This window comes from Bos indicus x Bos taurus, chromosome 22 (assembly GCF_003369695.1).
Source record: "Bos indicus x Bos taurus breed Angus x Brahman F1 hybrid chromosome 22, Bos_hybrid_MaternalHap_v2.0, whole genome shotgun sequence".
Lineage (NCBI taxonomy): Eukaryota > Metazoa > Chordata > Mammalia > Artiodactyla > Bovidae > Bos > Bos indicus x Bos taurus.
Window position 1 is genome coordinate 11,661,397 of NC_040097.1, and position 19,595 is coordinate 11,680,991.

Below are 19,595 nucleotides of genomic sequence, written 5' to 3' on the forward strand. Positions count from 1 at the left end.
TGATACCCTGCCTGGTCTGGCCTGTCCTGCCCAGAGACACAGGCCCAGGACTCAGACTTGGTCCTGCACAGACTCCGATGGAGCTGGAGGGCTGTCCCTTCCCTACCTTGCACTCCTTAGTTAGGATGTCCACTTGTGCCCAGGGGCTGTTCTCCCCTGGCAGACTGGCCTGAAGGGGCAGCCCTGGGCTCCTCCTCTGATCACCCATAGCCAAGGGGCTGGGAGAGGGAGGAGGCAGGCAGCTGGCAAGCAGGCGGGTCCCCACACCTGGGTCCCTAGAGAGCCGTTGGCTGTGTGGGCAGGTTAACAATGGGGCCAGGGAGAAATTATCCCTCTCTTGCTCCGTACAGGCCTGCAGCCTCTGGGGCACCAGTCATTTAAGGAGAGAAAGAGGGACTGCTGTCCTTCCCCAGGGTCACAGAGAACCACCCACAGCTCAGGGAGCTGTCCTGGCTCACTCTTGAATGCCTCCACCCTGGGAGCCAGGACTGAGGCCCCAGCAAGATGAGGGCCCTGGGCCAGCAACCTGGCCCTTGCAGGGCTCATTTCACCCCTGCAGTAGGGCCCAGAGTCATCTGGGGGCTGAGGAGGCTTAGGAAGCAGACCCCCTACACATACCCACCCTGAGCCCCAGCTGAGGCTCAGTGAAAGTTCCAAGCCAAGTCCAAATGCCAAGCAGTCCCCAGCTGTGCCGGGCTTGGGGCTCCATCACCATGGAGACAGGATCTGTGGAAGCTGGTCCACCCCTCACCTTCTGTGATGTTTGACTGCTGCCCCCTCCCTCTCCCACCGGAAGGGAGGCATGTCCACCCTCTGTCGGTCTGAATTCCTACACACAGTGGGCCTGAGCTCTCTGCCTCTCCTGCCGCCCCCAGCCGTTGTTGGTGCCTCTGGTCTGAGGAGATGAATTGAGAGGCTGCTCCAGAAGAGGGCAGATGACCTGGCCCGGAGGGTGTACTGGGGATGGGAGGAGCAGGCTTGGATGGATCTCAGGGCTCCCCAGCAGGTAGCAGAATGCTCCCATGGTCCCCTCCTCCTGCTATGGGGCTCAGGAGCCACTAGAAGTTGGGGATGGGTAAGGGCTCCTCTGGGGTGACCCAGGCATAAAGGAAGAAAGTCCTTAAAATGCTTCATCCCCACACCCTCCTCCCCTGTAATTGGTTGTTGAGAATTTCTCAGGACTTCTCCATCAAACTCCTCCCTTAGCATCCTCCTCAAGTTGGGGCTCAGTGCGGCCAGAGGCAGGGACATGGCTGCCCCTTGGGGAGCCCTGCGTGTGGGGAGTGGCACAGGAGAGCAGGCCTCCTGGTCCCTTCCCCTATCCTCAGGCCTTCTGGGCTGTGTTCTGGCCTTGGACAGACCCCTCTCCAAGCCTGAAATGGGAAGTGGAGGAGGGGACTCTACTGGAGTCTTTGTTCTATCCTCAGCTCCTTAGGTCAGGGCTGAAAGGTCCTTAATGGGCTGCTGGGGGCTCAGGGGGCAGCAGGCTGACCTCCTCCCCCTGCCCCCCTCCCCCACCCAGCCCCTCTTCTCTGGCTCTGCCCTGTCAGTGGACCCCCAGGCAGGGCAGAGGGCAGCGGGAACGAGCCTCCTGAGCCTGGGGCAGCTTTATTATTCATGAGCACACTGTAGGCTGAGTTGCTGTTGCTGGTCGGAGAGCCTCAGTCCTCTCCCTGGAGGAGGGGGTGGGGGTCCCAGCTAACCTGAGCCCCACTCTTCCCCCTCCAGGTGCTGACACAATGAGCGACACGAGTTCTGTAAGCCTGGAGCTGGGTCCTGGCAGCCGGGACACTTCAGCGGCCACACTGTCCCCCGGGATGAGCAGCCGTGCCTGGGACGATGGTGACACCCGCAGCGAGCACAGCTACAGCGAGTCAGGTGCCAGCGGCTCATCTTTCGAGGAGCTTGACCTGGAGGGCGAGGGAGCCCTGGGGGAGCCAAGGCTCAGCCCTGAGACTGAGCCCCTGGGGGCTCCCAAGTGGCCCCGGGAGCCCAGTACCCCGGAGAAGGGCGAGGAGTAACCGCGGCCTGCACCTCATGTGGCGCCGCTGCTAAGGAACTGAGCGTCTCTGCAGTCCTCCCCTTCCTCCACCTCCCGGCCTCAGGCCGGGGCCAGGGCTCTCACGCAGCCCTGAGTTCTTCCGCCCCAGGCCTCTGGCCAAGCCTTCTCCTCACTGTCCTCTCGGCCCCTAGAGCCAGGGGACCCAGGACTGTTATCTGCACCCAGCCCCTGGGGCTGCCACCCCTGTTACATCTCTTTTTTCAGATTCACGTTGAACTTCCAGGACCCAGAATAAAAAAAAATGATTTTCTTGGTTTCACCTGGATTTGTGCTGTGCATTTGTTTGTTCCCCCTGTGCAGATAGGCCCGGAGTGGGCAGGAGCACCCCTGGCCTGAGAAGAGGAAGGTGCCCTGGTGCCCTGGGCTGGGCTGGGGTGGGGGAATTGGAGGCCCTTTGCCCCTGCTGTGTAGCTCTCTTTGACAGCTGCTCCTCCATTGCAGTGGCCCCAGGGCCTCCCCCAGACTTCAGGAGAGCAGGCCAGGTGGGACAAGGGGCGTGAAAGCTGAACCCCGGGTGCCCTCTGGGGCTCGAGTGGGGAGTTCGCCACCCGCCTTTGCCTGCCACAGAGAGCGCCTTTGTGTCCATAGCTCAGGTGCTGACCCTAGTATCTGCCCCGCTGGTGAGGGCATCCCTGCCAGTGCCTGTGTACCTGCGTGTGTGCAGGCAAACACACACGTGCTTTTGGCTTTTTATGTGTAACCGCGGATGGGTCAGGTGACGGTGGTCCCGGGCGTGGCTGTCTTTGTGTGGATGGCGGTGTGACTCTGTGCACATGCTGCTGTGCACAGTATCTCAGTGTAGTTGTGTTACAGGGGTGAGAACCTGGCTGTCTGGAACCATCACTCTGGGGGCTTGTCCGTATACAGCTGTGTGTGTACAGCTCTATGTGTATGGGGGTGTGTTCAAGTGGAAAGCTGTGTGTTTCTCTGTCCATATATAAAGCTGTAGTAGGTCTCTGCAGCTGTGTGTCCATGACTAGCCATATATGTGTGAACATGTCCCTGTGTACAGCTGTGTGTCCACATGTAGAGCTGTGTCTGTGTGTACAGTTGTGTGTGTGCGGGTAATACTGTGTGTGCGGCCGTGTGCACATGTGCAGCTCTTCATGTAAGGCTGGGTGTGTGCGCGCATGTGCATAGCTGGGTGTGTAACTGCATGTCCATGTGCTGCAGCAGGACCGTGTGGCTCGCTTGCTGCAGGCTGCACACCAGGCCACCCGGGCTTGCACTGTGTTTAAGGCCCAATGTCTTTGGCGTGGCTGCCTTGGTGGGTGGGCTGGGGTTGCTGTGCAGTCCCCTCACCTCAGCACCCCACTGCTGTCAACCCCTCTGCTCCAGGGACCCGGCCCATCGCTCGCCGACCCCAGGGAGCAGCTGCGCTGAGACAGCCGGAGAGGGTGAGACAGCGGGAAGTGAAGACAGCGTGTCTGTCTCCGAGGCCTTGTCTGACAGCTCTGCACCCTTATCCTGCTGCCACCTCACCTCCCATTAGCGATGGAGTTTGTGTTTGTTTGGGTTTGATGTGCTGGCCTGTGGCACAGCTGTGCGCTTTCCAGAGCAGTGGGGTGTTGGGCTTCTGTGTCCAGGGCAAAAGCCTGTCCTTCCTCGGTGAGAATCCCCCGAGCCCACATGTAGCTGTGTGTACCAGAGGCACCTGGGCGTGCTGTGTGCTCACAGGCCTGTGTCTGAGTTGGCCTTGCCTCTCCTGACACCTGTGGAGCAAAGGGCAGCGCCTGGGGAACACGTGTCGAGAGACCCTGTGCGGCTCGCACATGCTAGTTAGCGTGTGTGCAGAGTGGCTCCGGGGCTACATCTCGGTGCAGCACCCCACCTTCCCAAATCCTTCAGTATAGTATGGCGATGCCGATTACCCCCGGCCCCTACCCAGGGGCATCCTTTCTTACTCCACTACAGGAGGGAACAAGAGTCAAGAGCGTCTTCTCAGAGCTGTCCCCACTCTGTGCAGGCTCCAGCTCCTGCTCCCTCCTACACAGCCGCCAGTTTCAGGAGCCTCTTCCCCAGCCCCCTCCCCTCCCAGATCCCCCTGCTGGCCCCAGGGTTGACCCTAAGTCCCTGGGCCTGCAACCCCACCCCCTACCCAAGCTTGGTATCTCTTTGCCATTAATACCTTTTACACATGAGAGTGGAGATTCTTGGAGGGGTCAGGGGAGGTCAGGGTTGGGGAGTGTGGGGGGTATAATGGCTTTAAAGGTCATCTGCAGGAAGGAAGACAAGGTTCCATCTTCCTCTGACCCTTTCCCCCCTCCCCCGACCCCTTCTCGCTCCATCTTTTCCTTCTAGTGACTCAGGCCCCAGCTCTTGGTCGGGGCTGAAGACATGCCCTCACCCCAGCCCTGGCATGTGGACGGGAACGCAGTATGGGAGTCGGTAGGGAGAAGGGACGTGGGGACAGGGAGGCAGCAGGCTAAGCGCTCCCCCTGGATCCCACGTGCCCCATTACCTATCCCCCAGGAGCATCCCACAACCCTGGAGCCAGCCTTCCCGCTCTCACAGATGCAAACCCACAGCACTGTGCGCACCCCACTGGGCTCAGTGACCTTCCCAGCCGCGTGCCTCATGCTCGCTGGTCTTCTGGGACTCAGTCTGACTCGGGGCGGAGGGGACCCGAGGCACCTGCTCTAGCAGAGGGCAGGAGAGCCCGAGGATTCAGCACCACGCGGCGGACAGCGTCGGGCCGGTGCTCCTGAAGAGCAGGGGAGTGTTGCAGGCGTTTGGAAGGAGGCGGAGGCCGGGTTGGGCGCGGGAGACAGGGAGTGGGGAGGGACGGAGGAGGGGTTGGGGGCGGGCCGGGGCCGGGGGCGGGGCGGGCAGCGCTAGAAAGCGGCCGGCCGAGCGGGCGGGCAGAGCGCAGAGCTGCCGAGCCAGCGAGCGAGCGAGCCAGCGGGAGCTGGAACCCCATGCCCCCGGCTCGCTCCGCTCGGTTTTTCTCCACGCCAGAGCGGGGCGCGCAAGGTAGGGTAAGCCGGGTGCTGCTGCGGCCGCCAACGACCGTATCGATCCTGACCCCGAGTCCTGGGGTCCCTCGGGCCCTCGAGTTCCGGGGCGCCCGGGGCAGGGACTGGCCAGGGCATCCAGACAGCGCTAGTCAGGAGCTCCGGGAAGAGGGAAGGCAGCCCCAGGCGTCCCGCCTTTCTTCCCCAAAGATCGCACGCCCTGCATCTTGCTCCCTCATTCCTCCTACCCCTCCGTCCTTTGGTCAGTCTTTCTGTCTGTGCCTCTGTCTGTCTCAGCCTGTCAGGCTCCATCTCCCCAAATTTTGTGGCCCAGGCTCTCAGGCTGCCCTGCTTCCGAGGTTCTCTCTCCCCTTCAAGATTCTGTCCCTGTTGGAGCTTTGGTCTCAGCCACCCCTGTGGGAGGATTGTGGTTGACTCTTTTGGACTCAGCTCCCATTGGGTCTGTGCCCCCATCTGTGTTGGTCTTCATGCTTACCTCTCTCTCCTGTTTGCCTGCTTGAGCTGCTTTTTCTGGGGATGCACAGGATCGCAGTTCCTCTGGCCTGGCCCCAGCAGGAGATTAACCCTGGGGTGCTGAGGGGGCCAAGTGAAGAGCCCTCGTCTTTGTGGCCAGGACATGGGGTCCTTGAACTTGTTCTGCCCTTCTTCAGGCTCAGTTTCCCTCTCCTAGCCTTCCCGAGCCCATGCTATTGTGACAGCCTGTGTGGCATGGGTGTCTGGGCGGGCAGCTGGGGCACAAATGATGGGGTGCAGAGTGGAAGAGGGAGGCAGGAGTCTCTGAGGGCCAGGGTGGACAGGGCCCTGAGGCCAAGGACGGGGAGATTGGAGGTGGTGACTTTCTCTGCTTGGTTGTGAATTGAAGAGAAAACGAAGGCAAAAGTCTCAAATGGCAGTCTATATACATAGTGCTAAGGTGTCCAAAAGTCTCACCCTGAACCCTGTTCTGAGATTTTGACCAGATGGACTGCCTGCCACCCCTGACACACACACACACTCACATCTACTTTCCCTGTTGACCTTAGGACCTGTGGCCACTTCAGTGTCCCTCCCTGGGGCCAGCCTCTCTACCTTGCTGTCTGACTTTCAAGACCCAGAGTCTCTATTTACTTCCTCAGTCAGGGGGAGAGGCTGGGAACCTTGGGTACTCATTTGAGCTTCCCTAGAGTTCGAGACTACCATTTAGAGCTTCTTCTTTCCCTCTTCCCTGGTGGGTTCTCAGCCCTCAATGGCTCCTCTATGGAAGCCCAAGGATGGGGACTGGACCCCCAAGTTTGTAACTGTGATCTTCTGCCGCAAAGCTGTTGACTTTGGGGTCCCAGGAGGTTTGTGCAGGGTGTTGGACATTCTTCTGGGTCTTCTGTTTTCTGTTTGGGCCTCTGCCCTGTGTAGTTCCTCCACCTCTGCTAAATTTAGGATGAGCGCAGAGCTCATCTCCAACCCCAGATCCAGGTAGGGCTGAGGGACAGGCCAAGGGGTGTGCCAGGAGCTTCTCATCCTAGTTAAGGGCACCACCTCTCCCTGGCTCCTCAGTCCCTGGGAAAGAAGTTTGGGGGAAGCAGAATCAGAAGAGCTAGCCACTCTCAGGTTCCACTTCTCCCTACCTGTTTGTCTGTCTGTCTCTCTCTCTCTGCAGGAGCTGAGTCCCTCCTCATCCTCTTCCTGTCTGTCCTTTCCTGGTCTATTTCCACCTCTGTTTGCTTTTGCTGCTTCTGCCCTCCTCCCCTGGAGGCCCAGGTCTGCCAGACCCATCCATCCCCTCTGGGGCCATGGGATCACTGCTTGGGCTCCTGGCTCTGCTGCTGCTGTGGGGCGCTGTGGCTGAAGGCCCAGCCAAGAAGGTGCTGACCCTGGAAGGGGACCTGGTTCTGGGTGGGCTGTTTCCGGTACATCAGAAGGGTGGCCCAGCAGAGGAGTGTGGTCCTGTCAATGAACATCGCGGCATCCAGCGTCTGGAGGCCATGCTTTTTGCGCTGGATCGTATCAACCGTGACCCGAGTCTGCTCCCAGGAGTGCGCCTTGGCGCGCATATACTCGACAGTTGCTCCAAGGACACTCATGCTCTGGAGCAGGCACTTGACTTTGTGCGTGCCTCACTCAGCCGTGGTGCCGATGGCTCACGCCACATTTGCCCTGACGGCTCTTATGCCACCCATGGTGATGCTCCCACTGCCATCACTGGTGTCATTGGCGGCTCCTACAGCGATGTCTCCATCCAGGTACATGGGGGCTGTTGAAATGGAGGCTGGGCAGGGAAGCCAGAGGGGGTGGGTACCTGGAATTCCAGCTGAGCAGGGACTCTGGGTTACTATGTACTGGAAGAGGACTAGAGGCTTCCTTTGAGCAGCTTTTTAAAGAAGTCTAAGACAGTGCCCCTGTGGGGTCAAGTTTTAGAGATTATGCAAGGAAAACATCCCACTTCCAAGACACACACACACATCTGATGTTAAACAGCCCTAAGAAGCTTAATAGCCAGGACTTTTGTGTCAGAACTCTAGTTTTGAATTCTGGTTTTCCCACTCACTGTGTGACTCTGGGCATTATTTCTCTCTTCTGTAGCTCAGTTTCATCCTTATAAAATGGGACTCATAATGCTTACCACTCTTAGGGGTGTGGTGGTAACTTAATGAGGTAACACATACAAAGCATGAATCAAGGGGGCTGGCAGATCATAAGGGTGTAATCAATATTAGCTGCTGCAAAAAACAAACAAACAAAAAAAAATTAGCTGCTGCTGTTATTAAGCCACTTTAAAGATGAGGAAACTGAGGCTTGGAGAGAGGCAGGCCACAAGTCCAGGTGCTCACAAAGTGGAGACATGAACTTAGGCCTCTCAGCCAAGGACCTCGGGGACTGTCAGATCATCTCTCCATGTATTGGAAAGGGGAGACAGAAGCCAAGAGCAACCCAGAGAAGAAAAACGGAGGGGGGGCCCAGAAGGAAGAGAAGCAGGATGTGTGTGGAGGTGAGGAGGAGGGTACCCCAGGATCTTCAGTAAGTGCAGGATAACCAGGTGAGGGGGGAGGGACCCAGGCCCTCCCTCCTGCTCTTCCCACAAGGGGTCGGCAGAGGGCACAACTGATGGCCTTTGGCACACCTGGCTGCTGCGGCCCAGGGGGATCCTCCTTGTCCTTGACTGGGTTCCACCTCTTGCCTGGACCCTTCCCTGGTGCCAGCCTAGGCTGCTGGAAGTTGGGGCCAGAGCTGAGATTGGTGTTGGGAGTTGCAAGGAGGACCTCGTCTGGGGGCCTCAGCTGCCTCCAGGAGGCCAGCAGAGGGCATTGCCATCAGAAACCAGGCGGGGACCACTGACCCAGAATGCTTATTTAGGAGAGGGGAAGCAGGAGTCTGAACCATGGAGGCAGCTTCTGGCCTGGGGTGGGGAGGGAGGCCTGCTCACAGCCCTATTGCAGGGAATGAATTACCGGTTCTGCTGGGCCTGCTACTGGACGTGGCCAGCAGTACCTTAGACAGGCATGGCTGCACCAGCACCTCCATCTGTAGCCTGGGCTGGGGGCAGGAATGGGGAGGCAGCCTCCCACTGCTGATGTCTTCAGGGGCCTCTGGGGTGCTTTCCCAGCACCCACCCTGCACAATTCTTTTCAGGGCCCCTTGTATTTACCTCCAGGAGCCCAGTTACCTCTGCTTCACCCCAAGCTGCCTGCCTTCCACAGCTGGGCCCACAGCTCAGTGTCCATCTGCTTTTTCCTTGTCTGGGTCAAAACAAGGCTCAGTCCTTTATCCTGCAGCTGCACCTGTCTGGAATGGTTCGTCCACATTCCTGCCCCTTTTCTCTCGCCGAAATCCCTATCATCTTCCAGGCACTGGGGCTTCATGTACATCATTATTCTTAATCTGCCTAGCAACCTTGGAAGGCAGGAATGAGAAACTGAGGTTCAGGGAATTTGCTAACTTGCCCAGGGGCGCAGAGTCAGACAGTACAGGGAAGGCACTGACACTGCCCGAGTAAATGTCTATGTCCCGGGGCTGCAAACAGAGGACCTGACTCCCTCTTGTGGAACCTGGGCCACGCCCTGCTCTCACCCACCATGCCACCAGGTTCTTGGCTGGACCCCACTCTTAGGGGCACATCCCAGGGATCTGAGGGTGAGAGACTGGCTGCCAGGTAGGCAGGAAGCCTTGTTAATTTCAGGCTCGGGCATCCAATAGAGACCCACTCTTGGGCTCTCAGGGCTATGGAGCCCTCAAATCTTAGTCTTCCTTCTTTGGGGAGCCTTTTCTTCTCTTTCCATCATCCCATCAGAATTTACTCTGGGATAGAGAGCTTAAGACCCCCGAGCATCCCAGAGGCCATCCAGTGCCTCCTCCCTGTGCAGCCAACGGATAACCTATCTCCACCCAGGACTTAGGTTTTTCCTTAGCACTCTCCTTTTGCTGCAGCTGTGCATCTGAAGGGAGACAGGGGAGGGGTTCGAGTGTGGCTCAGGACCATGGTGCCTTGGCCCTAGGTCTTTCTGAGCCCTTAGGAAGGGACAGAAAACTTGCTGCCCCCAGGGGGAAGACACATCAAGACAATGTAGGTCTTTGGAGATAGGGAGACATCATAGATGACCACATGGGCACTTGATCCCAAAGTCTGATAGCTGGGTTGAGGGGCACAGCCGTCTCCAGCATTTGACTTGGTCTCTATCTTTGCCCTCTCAACCACCCCTGCCCCCCACCCACCCCACTGCAGGTGGCCAACCTCCTGCGGCTATTTCAGATCCCTCAGATCAGCTATGCCTCCACCAGTGCCAAGCTGAGTGATAAGTCCCGCTATGACTACTTTGCCCGCACGGTGCCGCCTGACTTCTTCCAAGCCAAAGCCATGGCTGAGATTCTCCGCTTCTTCAACTGGACCTACGTATCCACCGTGGCATCCGAGGGTGACTATGGCGAGACAGGCATTGAAGCCTTTGAGCTAGAGGCCCGCGCCCGCAACATCTGCGTGGCCACCTCGGAGAAGGTGGGCCGCGCCATGAGCCGCGCGGCCTTCGAGGGTGTGGTGCGAGCCCTGCTGCAGAAGCCCAGTGCCCGTGTGGCTGTCCTGTTCACCCGCTCTGAGGACGCCCGCGAGCTCCTTGCTGCCACCCAGCGCCTCAATGCCAGCTTCACCTGGGTTGCCAGCGATGGCTGGGGGGCCCTGGAGAGTGTGGTGGCAGGCAGCGAGGGTGCTGCTGAAGGCGCCATCACCATAGAGCTGGCTTCCTACCCCATCAGCGACTTTGCCTCCTACTTCCAGAGCCTGGACCCGTGGAACAACAGCCGGAACCCCTGGTTCCGTGAGTTTTGGGAGCAGAGGTTCCGCTGCAGCTTCCGGCAGCAAGACTGTGCGGCTCACTCCCTGAGGGCTGTGCCCTTTGAGCAAGAGTCCAAGATCATGTTTGTGGTCAATGCTGTGTATGCCATGGCCCACGCCCTGCACAACATGCATCGCGCCCTCTGCCCCAACACCACCCGCCTCTGTGATGCAATGCAACCCGTCAACGGGCGCCGCCTCTACAAAGACTTCGTGCTCAATGTCAAGTTCGATGGTAATGGTGCCAGCCAGGTCCACCAGGCTGCTGGCTCTCGGAGGGTGAGAGGGAGCAGGCCCTCAGGTTCTAGCACATGGCTAGGAAAATACAGCCCACCGCAAGTCAGGGACTTACCAAAGGGCTGGTGTCAGAGTTGGGACAAGGCCAGCCAGGCAGGGAAGTCTCCAACAGGAGCCAGGCCTGAGGTGCCACTTCCTGAGATCCTTCCAGGGAGTAGACATCTGGCCTGGCTCTGCACTGTGAGGGTCTCTGCTTCCTGCTTGGGCCTTGCCTTCTATCTCCTGCCTCTTTATCACGCAGGGAGTAGAATCGGGAGACCTCAAGCCTGTTATCAGGCAGCAGGATATCAGAAAGAGTGAGAATAAAGGTGCATCAGGATGACCCTCTATTTTCCAGGAAAATTTCTGTTCCTAATCTTGCTTTTCCACTCGAGGTGGCCATGGTCTCTTCAAACCAAAAGTTATCTTAATAAAAGTTCCAGCTTCAAGAAAAATAAATGCCACAGAGTCATCACTGTGCTTCAGAAAGAATGACTGCAGGAACAGTGAGAGAGGGTGCCAGAGCTGACAAAGCTTGGAGCTCTGGACCAGGATCAAGAAGAGTAGCAATTCCTATAAGATTGACATTCAGAGTTATGGGAGAGTCAGGCTGGGGGTTAGTGTTGCATTTGGGTCTGATTGGGTTGACATTAGAACAAGGCTAAATTTAGCCCTCTGGGCTAAGTGGAATTTATAGTAGGGCTCAAGTTGGATTTTAAGGACTTCGAGGACTGGGTAGAAAGAGTAGAGGCTGTGGGGGACCTGCATTTGACTCCAGGCTGCACCACTCACCATGGGGTCTTAAGCATATCATCTGCTAACTTGAACGTGGGGTCCCTGCCTTCTCAGCCTGGTTGGGCAATGTGAGGATCACAGGGGGCTGGGGTTGGGGAGTGGAGTGATTTGTGAGCTGCCTGCCAAGCACATTCTGGTAAACATCAGTGGTTCCAGGTGACCACTGAGGTTGGGATTCGCTTATACTGCAATCAGTGTTAGGACTGGTGGGGGGTTGGAGCTGGAGTTATCACTGATGGGATTAAGTAGGACCAGGACTAGACCTAAGGTCAAGTTTAGCTTTTGGAGGTCTCCATGTTAAGTTTGGAGAAAGGGCTGTGGTGTGTTTTGGGATACAGTTGGGGTTTGGGTTGGAAAGTCTAAGATTGGGTTTTGGGAGTCATGGTTGAGTTGGTGTGGGCATTAGGTTTGTGGAGATGCCTGAATTTTAAGGCTGGGGTTCTGTTTGGGGCTTGGGGTTGGGGTCTGTTATTTATTTAGGCCTCTCATTTAGAAAAATGGCTGAGGTTAGGCAGGCTTTAGTGCTGGGGCGAGGATCAGAAGGACAAGGACTGACTTCAGCTCTGGGGTTTGGGTTCCATGTTAGGGCTGAGGTCACATCAGGATGACCCACCAATCCAACCCTCTCTTCCTTCCCTCCCCAACCCCAGCCCCCTTCCGCCCAGCTGATACCCACAGCGAGGTCCGCTTCGACCGCTTTGGGGACGGTATTGGTCGCTACAACATCTTCACCTACCTGCGGGCAGGCGGTGGGCGCTATCGCTACCAGAAGGTGGGCTACTGGGCAGAAGGCCTGACCCTGGACACCAGCCTCATCCCCTGGGCCTCACCCTCAGCCGGCCCCCTGCCCGCCTCTCGCTGCAGTGAGCCCTGCCTCCAGAACGAGGTGAAGAGCGTGCAGCCGGGGGAGGTCTGCTGCTGGCTCTGCATTCCCTGCCAGCCCTATGAGTACCGGCTGGATGAGTTCACCTGCGCCGACTGTGGCCTGGGCTACTGGCCCAACGCCAGCCTCACCGGCTGCTTTGAGCTGCCCCAGGAATACATCCGCTGGGGCGATGCCTGGGCCGTGGGACCTGTCACCATCGCCTGCCTAGGCGCCCTGGCCACCCTGTTTGTGCTGGGTGTCTTTGTAAGGCACAACGCCACCCCTGTGGTCAAGGCCTCGGGCCGAGAGCTCTGCTACATCCTGCTGGGTGGCGTCTTCCTCTGCTACTGCATGACCTTTGTCTTCATCGCCAAGCCATCCACAGCGGTGTGCACCTTACGGCGCCTCGGTTTGGGCACTGCCTTCTCCGTCTGCTACTCAGCTCTGCTCACCAAGACCAACCGCATCGCACGCATCTTTGGTGGGGCCCGGGAGGGAGCCCAGCGGCCGCGCTTCATCAGCCCTGCCTCGCAGGTGGCCATCTGCCTGGCCCTTATCTCGGGCCAGCTGCTCATCGTGGCCACCTGGCTGGTGGTGGAGGCCCCGGGCACAGGCAAGGAGACAGCCCCTGAGCGGCGGGAGGTAGTGACATTGCGCTGTAACCACCGCGATGCAAGCATGCTGGGCTCGCTGGCCTACAATGTGCTCCTCATTGCGCTCTGCACGCTCTATGCCTTCAAGACCCGCAAGTGCCCCGAGAACTTCAATGAGGCCAAGTTCATCGGCTTTACCATGTACACTACCTGCATTATCTGGCTCGCCTTCCTGCCCATCTTCTATGTCACCTCCAGTGATTACCGGGTGAGCGAACTGCTCAAGGGCAGGCTGAGGTAGGGGGGCGGGGCAGAGCAGGACACGGGACCTTCTGTTTCCTGGTACCTTGTTGAGTCTTCTGATAACTCTGAGGCTCCAACAGGTTAAATGCTCACCCAGGAGCTCACAGCTTATGGTGGCCCAGTTGGGACTGGAGGGCAAGGTGGGAAGGCTGAGTGGGGCCTAGAAGGAGTCCTGGAACTGAACTCTGCAGTCCAGTCAGGTTGGAATAGGTAGGGTGGAGGTGAGGAGGACAGTCAATATGGAAACTGATCGGAACAGAGGGTCTGCATTGCCCTCCCCTCTGCCTCCCTGCCTTGAGTTGCGGTGGGGTGTGTACATGGTGGAAAGGTAGGCAGAGGTGAGAAGGAGGCAGGAATGGGAATGGCAGGGCAGGGCTGTGGAGCCAGCAGCCCCAAAGGGTGCGATGCTGTGAGGCCCCTTGGAGCTGGGCAGCGTGACGTGGGACCCCTGGAGCTGTGTGACTCTCAGGTTGAGAGATGAAACTAGGGAAGTCAGGAAAGGTGAAGCAAGGAGTGGGAGGTGATCTGGGATGTAGAGTTCAGGAAGGTCAAAGCAGGTGAAAACCGTATCCCAGTTGGTGGCTTCCAAGCAAAATTCCAACTGGCACTGAATGCTCCACGGGTCCGCTCGGCTTCAAGGGACAATGGCTGCTTCAGATGGGGCGCTCAGGGAAGGCCTCTCCCAGGAGGTGACAGGTGAGGGGCGCTCTGAACAATAAGAGGATAGTCTTGGGTGGTCCTCATGACTCTGGAGTAAATTCCGTGGCTCTCCCCTTTTTCCAGATGAAGAAATGGAGACTCAGGGAGGTTCAATCCCTTCCCTTAGGTCACTCAGCATGGGAGTATAGAGCAGGGTCTGAGCTGACAATCTTAACAATTAAAGGAGCAGGAAAATCGAGGCCACAGCCCCTGCAAAGGCCCCCTCCCTCAGGACAGAGGTACGGTGGGCAGGGCCAGGGCCAGGGCCAGCTGGGCTTGGCTGCTCGTGCACCTGCTGGACCACCTGCCTGAGCAGTGGAGGCCAGAGCTGGGGAGGGAATCTGCTGTGACTCAGCCTGCATTTGCATATTATTTGCACTTGCATGCCAGTCATAAGTGGCTAAGGACTCAGCCGGGAGGTACACACACTGATCCCAAACACGCATGCACACACACGTATCCCTACGTTCACACACATGTGCACATACCTGCACAGCTGGCATGCATCCATATCTACCCACCTACACACATCTGTACACATGCATCCTACACTTTCACACACAACTGCACACTCACCAATCCCTGCACACACACCCGCATATAGATACACATGCGATTACATACCAGCACTCCATGCCTGCACCCCTATACACACACACACATGCCTGCACACACACTCCCATGCATACATGCACCTTGCATGTTCACCCTAACCCCACAGCTAGAACTTTGGTCTTCCTGGAAGACGGTGCACTGAGGCTGATGCTGGGACTGTGCCAACCTTCCTAAAAATTCTCTGGGGCTTGGCAAACGGACCAAGGCCCAGTGCTGGATGCTTACGGTCTCCCCTGCTCCCTACCCCACCACCCAGGCAGGGTTCCCGGGGCAATGGCCAGGCCTGTGGGACAGACTCATCCTTGACCTCTCCCACCGCAGGTGCAGACCACCACCATGTGCGTGTCAGTCAGCCTCAGTGGCTCTGTGGTTCTCGGCTGTCTGTTTGCACCCAAGCTGCACATCATCCTGTTTCAGCCGCAAAAGAACGTGGTCAGCCACCGCACGCCCACCAGCCGCTTCGGCAGTGCAGCTGCCAGAGCCAGCTCCAGCCTTGGCCAAGGTCAGCGTCCATCTGTGATAAGCCCCCGCCCCAGCTATCAGCATGGGGGCCACTTCCTGGGTTGCTGAGATTCTTTGGCTGGGGGTGGAGTGCCCCCTAGATGAGGCTGAACAGGAGTGGGGTGGGGGGTAGTGGTGAGCTGCTCCCCACAGTCCTGCCTCCCTGATGCCCACCGACTGTGAAGGGATCTCGGGACTAGCCCCAACCTCCAGTTTCCTCTTCCTAGGGTCTGGCTCCCAGTTTGTCCCCACTGTTTGCAACGGCCGCGAGGTGGTGGACTCGACAACATCGTCGCTTTGAGGATCCCCACACTCCTTCCCTAACATGGCTGCTCCCCAGAACCCGGTGCAGACCCGTGTCCAGGGCCAGGAGGAAGATGGCTGGAGCACTGCAATAATCCCAACCCCGTGCCCACCCCCAGCGCCACTTGCCACCCTACTTACTCCAACCCTTTAGAGTCAGATGCTGGGATCCCTGGCCTGGGAGCCTCAATAATGACCACCAACTGCCCTTGTAGCTGTGTTCCCTCCTTGCCAGACCCAGGACTTGGAAGGGAGCAAGCCAGGGTCCACTCTGCCCTGGAATAGAGTGGCTGAGGACTGCAGGTCCCAATCCCCAATCAGCAAAGGTGCTTCCAGCCCTACCCCTCCCTCCTTCTAGGGCCTTTTAAATTTTTTATATAACTTATTTTGGGATAGGGAGGGGGGTTAAAATAGGGGCTGTCCCTCCCCATGCACAGTAGTCTGTCCTGTGGTTTATTTTGTATTATCTGTAAATGAAGTGTCTTTATTAAAAAAAAGAAAATCACACTTTGCCTCTGATCCAGGGAGGTCCTTTCATCCCCGCCCCAGCCTCTCAGCCTTCATTTTGCTAGAATTTGCTCACTCTGCTCTGTGCCTGTGCTAGGAGGACCGAATCCCGCCTTATGGAGAGACAGAAAATGAATAAGTCATCCTTCCTTGAAAGGAGCTGCCACAGACTGGCCAAAGCACCACTGGGGTGAGGATGGGAGATTTAAATGGATACAAGCTCATCTGGCCGTCTAGGGCAGAACTTGGGCAGTGCGAGCGATGTAGCAGGAGAGGCAGCTGACTGTGACCCTTGGCTCCTGCCTAGCATTTGAGGAACCTCTGGTCAGTGCAGAGCCAGGCTGGACATCTGAGGTGGAGGGAGCCAAGAGGAGGCAAGAGGAGGCTTGAGCATCGTGAGGAAGGAGGAGGTGGGGCAGAGAGGGGAGCTGGAGAGGCCATCTGCTGTTAGTCCGATGAGAGGAGGGAGAAGAGGCCTTTCTCTCTCCCTAAAGGAACTCGCTCAGCTGTTGGATGGTGGAGCCCAGCGTCCTCGGGCAGCCCCCGAGATTGCAGTCTGGAATTTACCAGCAGAGGGCGCTGAGGCACAGGCTCAGCCTCACTGGGCCCCCAAGCAACCGCTGCCCTCATGTGGCCTAGGGGGCTGTGGGCACCCGAATACCACAGGAGCTGAGGAACCTCTTTGGGGGAAACCGCAGAGTGCGGTATCTCAGAGGGACAAAGTCCTGCACTGGGAGACGGGCAGGCCAAGGACATTTGTTATTTTTAAGTGAATTCGTTTGCATCTATAGACTAGTGAGGCTGTGGGCTAACAATTTAACTTTGGGCTAACAATTTAAGAAATGAAAACAGAAAACTGAAAAAAGAAAATTGTAGGAGTGGCTTTCCCTCTCGAGCCAATATTTGGGGTGTAGGGATGCCAAATAAAATACAGAATGCCCAGTCAACAATGAAAGCTTTTTTTGGTGTGAGTATATCCCATACTAAATATTTTTATTGTTTATCTGACACTCAAATTTAACTGGGCGTCCTGTGTTTCCGGGCTTCCCCAGTGGCTCAGCGGTAAAGAATCTGTCAGCAATACAGGAGGCGTAGGAGACTCGAGTTCGATCTCTGAGTCGGGAAGATCCCTGGAGGAGGGAATGGTAACTCACTCCAACATACTTGCCTGGAGAATCCCATGGACAGAGGAGCCTGGTGGGCTACAGTCCATGGGGTCGCACAGAGTCGGACACGACTTAGCGACTAAACAACAACGAACATGGTTCACAGCTGCTGTTGCTAAGTCGCTTCAGTCGTGTCCGACTCTGTGCGACCCCATAGACCGCAGCCCACCAGGCTCCCCCGTCCCTGGGATTCTCCAGGCAAGAACACTGGAGTGGGGTGCCATTGCCTTCTCCGGGTTCACAGCCAAAAAGGTACAAACGGGTAGTCAGTGAAGAATCTCCTTCTATCCCTGCTACCCATCCAGAGAGAAGGGCCCAGAGGCCTGGGGATGGGGAAGAAGGGCAGGAGGCGAGTGAAGAATTCCTCAAGTCGGTGCTCAAGTCTGTGGGCCACATCCCTTTCCTTCCCTGGGCCCCTCCTCCCTCCCCTCCCTTGGCATCTCCACTCCACGACAGGTGTCGTAGGCGGAGAATCTCACCTGAGCCCTGCTCCCTTAGACCAGCCAATAGCAGGACTCCGCTCAGGGAGGGGATATGGCAGGGCGAGGTGGAGGCACCGTGTCTGCTCTTAGGGGGACCGAGGCCCCGGCGTCCCTTCGAGGACCCTTCCAATCGGGCAACCCTGGAGAGAGACCGGCGCGGCAGCAAACGAGGGTTACCGCCGGGGCGTGGATCCCGGGGGCATGGCCCCCGAGAGCAACCCAGTCCCGCCTCCGCCGCGTCGCCATAGGGCGAGGCTGCGTAGGGGCGGGGCCGGCTGCTGGCGGCTGTGGCGGACCGCAGAGAGGATGGGCTGAACTCCGCGACCGTGCGCGACTGCGAGAAGACGCGAAGGTGCTAGAGGCTGCGCAGCGAACGTCAGCGGCCCGGACGACAAGGCGCGGAACCTCCCGGCTCCCGACACCTAGACGGCTTGTGGCGCCAGAGGGCTCTTGAAGGGACCGCGGCAAGGCCACAGCGCGAAGTCCTTCACAGTCCGTTTAAGTAAGGCTGCATTTTGTATTTCCACACAGTTGAACGTCCTGGCGGCTAATTAAATGGTGAATAAGGCAAACCCTGAGGGAAAGCTCCTATGGTTGCAGTCCGTAGCTGCCTGTGAGAATGGTTGGCAGCTTTTTTCTGACGTACCTTGCAACAATGAGAAGTGCAGGAGCGAGCGGCGAGGTTGAAAAGTATCTGACAAAGTTCTTTCCCCCCATTTACAGCGAGTGAGGCGCGAAAATCAGAGTGAGCTTGGGATGGAGACTAGTTGAAGCATAAAGGGCGACTTTAAATAAGTTCGTTAGCGAAGCTGTGGGGAAGGGGCGGTGTTACACTCTTAACTGTGCACCTGAAATGTTCCTATTCTTTCCCCGCTAGGGGGAGGTGTGTGTGTGTGTTTAATGGAGGGAATTTTAAAATTTAATTTAATTAATTTATTTATTTATTTTACCACACTGGGTCTTGGTTGCTCTGGCTCTTTCTAATTGAGGGTAGCTGGGGCTACTCCTCGTTGCAGTGTCCGGGCTGATGGCGGTGGCTTCTCTTGTTGGGAAGCACAGGCTTTAGGGCGCGCGGGCTTCAGTAGTTGCGGCTCCCGGGCTTCGTTGCACGGTGGTATGAAGGATCTTCCGGGATCAGGAATCGAACCTGTCTCTTGCATTGGCAGATGGATTTTTTAAAAATTATTTATTATTATTATTATTGGCCGTGGTTGGTTTTTGTTGCTGCGCGGGTTTCTCTAGTTGCGCCAGAGGCGAGCCGGGGCTACTCTGCGCTGAGGCACGCAGGATTCTCAGTGCGGTGGCTTCTTGTTGCGGACAACAGGCTCTAGACTCTTAGCTGCTCCGCGGCATGTGGGATTTTCCCGGACCAGGGATGGAACGCGTGTCTCCTCTATTGGCAGGGAGATTCTTAACCACTGGACCACCAGGAAAGTCCTGGAGGGAAATTTCTTGTGGTAAACTGTAGGTAGCCGTCAGCCTGTCTGGGTGGACTTGGATCTCTGTTAACACGGGGCTTGGGTGAGGGTGGTTCAAGGCACTCTGCTCGCTGCTCCTCCCGGTACGGGGTAGGGAGGCAGTGAACCCTCCGCAGAGGCAGATCCTTGAGAGAATATGGCAACTCAAGAAGTTAGTGATGTATTGATAGCAGAGGTGTTGGGGACAAGAAGTAGAGCTGAGGGAATGACGCAGAGCCTGGAAGAAGATTCAAGCTCTTCCCCTGGCCAAATTGTGTCAGAAGTTTGCCGCAGAGCTCCTTTCAGGTCAGAGCTCTCTGTCCATTCCTCCGGCCTCACTGTGGCTGCTCTCACATCAGCTCCTGAGGGCGGGGGTCGTGAGAAGTATGGCGGAAAGGAAGAGACACTGAGGGTCTGAAAAAAAAAATGTGTCCACCCCCAACCTCCTACAGAAAAAGGGAAGGAGCCTCCCATTCCTACCCTTGTGGGCCAGCGATGGCATTTTCTCAGTCTAGGGAAGAGGGGCTAGAACTGGGGAAAGCAGGGCAAGGAGAAAAGGGGCAGGGGTGTTAAAGGGAATGGTAAGAGAGGGAAGAGTAAAACAGAGGCAGCTTGGGGTTGGGGAAGGCGGGAGGAGCAAGAGGAAGAAAGTAAACATGGAAGCTTTAAACCTGAGGACTCTTGCCAAAATGTCAGGGTT

At 57.3% G+C, this 19,595-nt stretch overlaps 2 protein-coding genes across 11 annotated transcripts in view; both read left to right on the plus strand.

Moving 5' to 3' along the window:
• Nucleotides 1-2,321, plus strand: part of TEX264 (testis expressed 264) — a 30,261-nt gene extending 27,940 nt beyond the window's left edge. For all 9 annotated transcript variants that reach the window (XM_027522494.1, XM_027522499.1, XM_027522498.1 and 6 more), the window contains one exon: nt 1,729-2,321. In XM_027522494.1, coding sequence (XP_027378295.1) covers nt 1,729-2,021 — 293 coding nt within the window. In that variant the 3' untranslated portion in view covers nt 2,022-2,321. The remainder of the gene's footprint in view (nt 1-1,728) is intronic.
• Nucleotides 2,322-4,917: 2,596 nt separating this feature from the next.
• GRM2 (glutamate metabotropic receptor 2) lies at nt 4,918-15,788 on the plus strand. Of its 2 annotated transcripts, XM_027523364.1 has the most exons (6): nt 4,918-5,035; nt 6,671-7,253; nt 9,731-10,568; nt 12,055-13,130; nt 14,801-14,981; nt 15,208-15,788. In XM_027523364.1, the coding sequence occupies exons 2-6, from the start codon at nt 6,804-6,806 to the stop codon at nt 15,279-15,281; spliced, it is 2,619 nt and encodes an 872-aa protein (XP_027379165.1). In that variant the 5' UTR covers nt 4,918-5,035; nt 6,671-6,803; the 3' UTR covers nt 15,282-15,788. The 2 variants fall into 2 exon arrangements, with proteins under 2 accessions (XP_027379165.1, XP_027379167.1); XM_027523366.1 differs by lacking the exon at nt 4,918-5,035 and having other exon boundaries at nt 5,045-7,253.
• The last annotated feature ends 3,807 nt before the right edge of the window (nt 15,789-19,595 follow it).